The 6407-nt window shown below is 47.2% G+C and overlaps 1 protein-coding gene across 2 annotated transcripts; it reads right to left on the reverse strand.

The window, feature by feature from the left end:
* Window positions 1–588: 588 nt before the first annotated feature.
* On the reverse strand, window positions 589–5877 carry CRNN (cornulin). Of its 2 annotated transcripts, none has more exons than XM_032302891.1 (3): window positions 5805–5877; window positions 3397–3569; window positions 589–2260 (listed from the first exon to the last, which is right to left on the reverse strand). In XM_032302891.1, exons 2-3 carry the CDS (start codon window positions 3532–3534, stop codon window positions 935–937), a joined length of 1464 nt encoding a protein of 487 aa, XP_032158782.1. In that variant the 5' UTR covers window positions 3535–3569; window positions 5805–5877; the 3' UTR covers window positions 589–934. The 2 variants fall into 2 exon arrangements, with proteins under 2 accessions (XP_032158782.1, XP_032158783.1); XM_032302892.1 differs by having other exon boundaries at window positions 3397–3547; window positions 5805–5833.
* Between the last annotated feature and the right edge of the window lie 530 nt (window positions 5878–6407).

The raw sequence follows: 6407 nt of genomic DNA on the forward strand, positions 1-6407 counted from the left end.
AACCCAATGAGCCACCCAGGTGCCCCAAGAATCTACATTTTAAAACTACTTCTGAGGTGATTATTATAATAAACCAGAGTTAAGAATTTCTACCTCATAACTTGTTCATATCCAGCAAGCGAGACATATGGGAGGTCAGAGCTGACACAGAGGAGGAGCCAAGGCTGTGGTTCCTGGCTCAGTTCCTGGTAGCACTGCCTTTCCCTTCTTGCCTACAAAGTTCCCAGTGGCCTTCTGCCATTTATTAGTAACCTTAAATTGGCCTTCCTATGTGAACTTACATGTCAACAGAGACTTAACACTTTAGAATAAGAGCTTATCTACCTACTTAAATCTAGCTTGTCTTTTAAGGGCATTGCAAAAAAGTCTTTTCTGGTTGAAAACGTTTATGATCCATCTCTGACAAGTATAGAAATATGATATCTGCTCTCTTCACATTTTTATAACTCTTGGAATCTTGTACAATATTTTCTCAACCAGATGCTCTTGTAGGGTAGGGGCCATGTCAAATTCATTATCACAACCCTGTATCCCTTAATCTATCATGTCAATAGTGATTGAAAGGGACACAGAACCCAGTTGCTCAGGAAGGTTTTATTGGTGCATTAGGATAGATGGGATAATAGACAGAAGGAAGAGATAAAAGTAGCTCTGAAACCCCCACAAACTGAGGAGAGTTTGGCATAAATGGGTGACTGGTTCTGTATCTTCCTGTTCCTGAGGGCGTCTGCACAGCAGAGCAGCTCAGAGAGGAGTTTAGGATAGAAAATACCTTGCAGGAAAGTTTTCATTGAGAAAGATCTAAGAGATAAACACCATGATTAAGAACTAATGTCCAGAGACATGCCAATTGGACTGGTCAGGGCAGGACAAACCAACCCCTCTGCAGTTGTCTTCTTCCAGTACTGAACACTGGAGTCCAGGGCTGGGATATTCATGGCTTATTGCTCTTGAAGTAGGAATATAGCCCCCTGGCTGTGAGGCCTCGCTTCCCTTCTGGCTGGGCTGCTTCCTGGCCCTGGGCTGAAGGCATGCCAGTGTGCAGGCTACCCTGCCCCTGCCTTGGGATCTCCATCTCCCTTGTGTGGTCATCCACCCACTCCTGGGTAACCACTGTGGGTTCTCTCTCTCTCTGCCCACCTGTCACACTGCATCTTGGGTGAGTGCTCCTCCAGTCCTGTCTGCCTGTCAGAGTGTTTGTCCCAGCCTGGGCCTGTCCTCCCAGCTTTTTCTCTCCTGCCTCATAGTGGCTCACTTGTGTCCATCTGTGACCACGGCCTGACTGCCTCTGGGTCTGTCCCTCATTTCTATCTCCTATGTCACTTGCATTGTGGCTCCTGTACTGCTCCATGGCCTGAGTGTGTGTCTGGGTTTCTGATGCTGCCTGTGTCTGAATCTGTTCTCCTGTCACCACTTCACTTGTTTGGCACCTGTTTTGACCCTGGACCTCAGACCCTCTGCTCTGGTCGTGGGAGGACTCCTGTAGCTGTGTGTCAGGGCTTCCTATCTGATGGCTCCTGTCTGGCTCCATGGCCTGGGTGGTACCTCCTGGTGTCTGAACATGTTCTGTTAGTATCTGGCTTGTCTGGCTCCTATCTTGACCCTGGACCTCAGTCCCTCTGGTCTGGCCATGGGTGGACTCCTGTGACCGTGTGTCAGGACTTTCTATATGATGGCTCCTATCCTGCTCCACAGTTTGGTTTTCATCTGTCTGGGTCTGAGTTCCAGTTCTAGTCACTAATTCACTTGTCTTCTGTGCTCTGTCTTGTTCCCTGGTCTGTGACTGTCTCTCTGACTCCCTCTGTCTGATCTGGTGACTCTTGTCTCCTCCCACTCTCTGGGTCTGCTGCACATGTCTCTGAGCTTGTGTCTGCTGACTTTCTTTCTCTTGTCTCTGAGATTCAGACTGCCTATCCTGGCCAAGATCCTGAGCATGGTTCTGAGCCCCAACACCTGCCTGTCCCCTGGAGGCCAGAGTGCACTGTACACATTGGCTCCTCTCGCAAATCTGTCCTTCCCCAATCTGCCGCACCTCAGCTCTCTTGCTCTGTTCTTTCCTCAGCTCTTGTGAGGCCCCAGTGGGGAGGCTTCCAGACTCTTGAGATCCACAAGTCTCCTCAGGACTCTTACTCATTGTCTTGAAACAGGCTTGGGTGATTTTAAACACCAGGACCAGGAATTCGTTGAACTCCACAGTCCCTGTATCATCTTCATCCAGCAGGTGCAGGACTTCATCCACAGTGGCAGGATCATGGGGTTTCTGTGGAGAAGAGACCAAGTCAGCATCCCTCACCTGAGGAAGGTGTGGTTGGGCCAGTGCACTCAGCTTTCAGGCTTCCCAAACCTGAACTTGGGAGTCCATCTATGCTGGCTCCATACCACTCACATAGCTACAGCAGCCCTAACATGAAACCATTTTCAGTGTGCCATCCTGCCCTTCTTTCAAGGGTAAAAAGTACATTTTTTTTTGTATCATCTGTGCCTGCCATAATTCCTGGCCTCTAGGAGAACTGGATCAAGATTCAATGAAGAATGAATAAATGACTGAGCTCATAATGAGTCTTTGGGCTGTCCTCAGTCCCTGACCTCTGGCATTGAGCAGGATGCTCTCCAGCAAACCCAGCACCAGGAGAAACACAGCAGGAACATAGCCCAAAGAGAATTCTGTGAGATCCATGCTGAGGCTAAGGTGCTTTCTGAAGATGGGGTGGGTGGGGTCTGGTGGGACCACAAGTTGCCCTGAATATGCATCCTGTGTGTCTATGCATTCCTGTCTCTAAGACCATCATCCTGGTTGCTTTAGATAAACCAAAGACAGGGAGGGACAGGGAAATGCCTCAAGGTCCTAGGTCTGCTTTGTCAGTGGTTGGAGAAGTGGGGAGGGGCTCTTAGAGTGTATCCCCAGCTGATAATAACCAACCTGTCCTTCAAAACTCATTTCTGATGTGAACACTCAACTAATATTTTTGAGCAACTGCAAGATACTGAACTATGCTTCTAATGCATTCTTATTAATGGGTGATCAAATTTCTGATAGACATAGGAAGTAGTTACTATATCAGATTTAAGAAACACCAGAAAGCAGCAATTACTTTCATTTCTTGAATCTTCAAAGGCTCTGTTTCTTTCTGAGCTGTCCCCTGTGAGTCATTTCATCTTGTTTCCAAATTAGAATTAATTGAAATCAAGGTATTTTCTCTAAGGACCTGACCTGTGAACTGCTGTGACTGTCTCTTGCTCCTTTACCTTTCCTTTCTCAGCCTGCAGAGCTGCCAGGAGGCCCGGTGGGCCTGGATCCAGCGACTGCCGCCTCAGATTCCTGAGGCAAAGCATCTGCAGGCAAATCTGTTTCATCTCTCCTCTCCTTCCCTCCCCACCTGGCCCGGCATATCTTACCACAATGACATCAGCAAACTCATGTTCCAGGAGCCTTTTCAGCTCCCCGCGGGTAAGCACTGGGCAGCTGCCCTCAGTCCTGGCGTAGCGCCCAAAGGCTTCGATGATCTCATTAATGTTTCGCAATAATTGAGGCATCTTTGGACTCAGGCTGGAGAAAGAAACAAAGCCCCCTTGGGGGCTCCAAAGTCAATTTTAGTGTTTCCTCCTGCTTCTTCCCAGTCTTTTCTCGCATATTCAGTTCTGCTTCCTGTCTCTCTCTCTCTCTCTCTCTCCCTTTTTATTATGTTATTTTAGTCACCATATAGTACATCATTAATTTTTGATGTAGTGTTCCATGATTCATTGCTTACATATAACACCCAGTGCTCCATGCAATCTGTGTCCTCCTTAATACCCATCACCAGGATCACCCATCTCCCCACCCCCGCCCCCCACCTGCTCCTTCCCCTCTAAAACCCTGAGTTTGTCTTTTGGAGTCCATAGTCTTTGGTGGTTCGGTCTTTCTGTCTGGGTCTTCCCATCTCCTTTCCTACTTAATGGGTTTTATGAATGGGAAGGAGAGACACACTATGATTAACAGCAGGCTCCAGAGTCAGGACTTCTATGCTACCTTCACCACCTACCTGGTGAGGTTGGGCAGGTTGCTTTGCCTTTCCATGCCTTGGTTTACTAATTGTGAAATGAAGATAATCCTATCAAATATGTACTTTATAGGATTATTGTGAGGATTAAAAGAGATAATTCATATAAAGCACCTGGCAGATGCTGGCTTATACTAAGTGGCAGCTATTAAATATCATTATGATGTTATACACATACCTAATGTTTGTACATTTATGTAAACTACTGCTCACAAAGCACTTCCATGTGCGTCGTGCCTTGTACTCCTTATTATCTCCACTTTTTTTTTTTATAGGTGACAGACAGATTCAGAGAAGTTAGATGATTTGTTCAAGGCCCCACAGATAGGGGGAACCAAGAAACACAAAGACCCATATCTCCTTAACCCAAATGCAGTGAATCTTCTATACTGTATCTTGTGGACAGTCTATCCAGTCAATGGTTGCCTGTCATATGGTGTAGGGTGCTGCTGCGAACACTGACAGGCAGTAAGTACATATGTAAGTCAACCCCTTGCCAAGCAGGAACACCAGGGAACTGACTCCACCTTTTCTTGCTGCTTTTGGCTAGGTGTTCAGGAAGAGGCTAGGCTACCAGCTATTGGCAATATTCCCAGTCCTAAGTTTCTCTAAATGTGACATCTGTCCTCAGCACTGAGACCTGTAAGGGAAGTCAGTTTGGCCATAGGTAGGTAGCTCCTGCCAGCTCGCAGTGTTGGTGGCCTTTGAGGAATGGCTCCCAAATGAAGGGAGAGATTTTCCTTCTCATTAGCCAGGGATCTGGGCATAGCCTGAAGTGAGTCTTGGGTGCAGCTGAATGGGCAAAATACAAAGGGATGTGGAGGTGCATTGAAGCAGAAGTCTCAGAGACCAGGACATGGCATCAGAGATGGCAAGTTTCAAATACAGGGGAATAAAGAAGGCTGCGAAGCTGGGACACTAGGAGAGGGCATCATGAGTTGGGAAGGAGAAGGCATGAGAGAAAGAAGGCCTGGATACAAAGTTGAGAGAAGGAAGGCCTGGGTACAGAGGCAGGAGAATGAAGGGAGGCGGGAAGGAGGGAGACCTGGCACTGGGGAAGGTAGAACAATTTGGCTGAAGGCCAAGGTGGGCTCTTCAGGAGGTGTTCTTTCTACCCCCACAGTAGCCAAAAATTTCAGGCAGACTTTGCTTTTGTACATCAAGGTAAAAAACTCAGAATATTGTACCCCAACAGAGAAACGCAAAGATCCAATTTTTTTGTTGTTTACTACATGGCTAACCTTAACAGTGACCTATAAATAGTAAAAATAATGTGACTTTTTAGTTAACTTCAGATCCCTTTGGATAAATCTGTAAACTCATCTTGCCTAAATATGGCCCTCAGGTGCAGGAGGACAACCACATAAGCCACTTCCTCTGTGACAAGTTTCAAGCCCATTGTCAGGTTGGCAGGAGTAAACTGTTCTGACCTCCCAGACTCTGAGCAGTGCAAAGAGGCTTCCAGAACGTTAAGAATAAGACACCTTTGATGTACAGAAAGGCACATGGGTGGTTCCATTGCTGCTGCTAAAATAGGTTTTGGTGGGAGAAGCTGTGGCCAGGCTAACCACAGGGGAGAAGGAAAGAACGCCATGGCTTCAGAAGAGCATCCTCTCCCACATGCACACACCCAGTCATCAGAGCAGATAATTTCTGCCCACAGTTGGAACCACAGGGCTGTGACCTGGATCTGACAGCCTGGTTTTATGAGCTCAGATCACCAAGACACAGAAAGAGAAAGAGGTTTCTCAGGAAGGCACTTACCTAATGCACAGACAAGATGAGCAAGTGGCAGTTAGGTGATGTATGGAGTACCAGGTCAGCAGCACAGGAACCTTTTATAGGGGATTTAATGGAGGTTAGTGTTTTAGAAAGGCCATCCCCACCCCATGGGAAGGATTGATTCATACAGGCTTGGCCCAGCCCCGCCTCACTTCCCTTCTTGTCTGTTTTACCTGCTGACACGTGGCTGTTTTAGCTTAATGAGCAGGCCCTCTTATTACCCTCGGTGCCCTTCCTGATTCCCTCCTTGGGTCTGTCTCCTCATCTAAGGGAAACTCTTTTCTGTTGTGATGGGCTCAGCAGTGCTTGGCACAGGTCGGGCCTGGTGAACATTCTGTCTCCATGTAACTGCAAAGTCATGGACTCCTTTTTTTTTTCTTTTTTAATTTTTTAAAGGAAAAGTGAATTGGGGGAAATGGAGGGGGAGATGAACCATGAGAGACTGTGGACTCTGAAAAACAAACTGAGGATTTTGGAAGGGAGGGTGGTGGGGGGATGGGTGAGTCTGGTGGTGGGTATTAAGGAGGGCATGTATTACATAGAGCACTGGGTGTGATGCATAAACAATGAATCTTGGAACACTTA

This window comes from Mustela erminea, chromosome 10, assembly GCF_009829155.1.
Source record: "Mustela erminea isolate mMusErm1 chromosome 10, mMusErm1.Pri, whole genome shotgun sequence".
Lineage (NCBI taxonomy): Eukaryota > Metazoa > Chordata > Mammalia > Carnivora > Mustelidae > Mustela > Mustela erminea.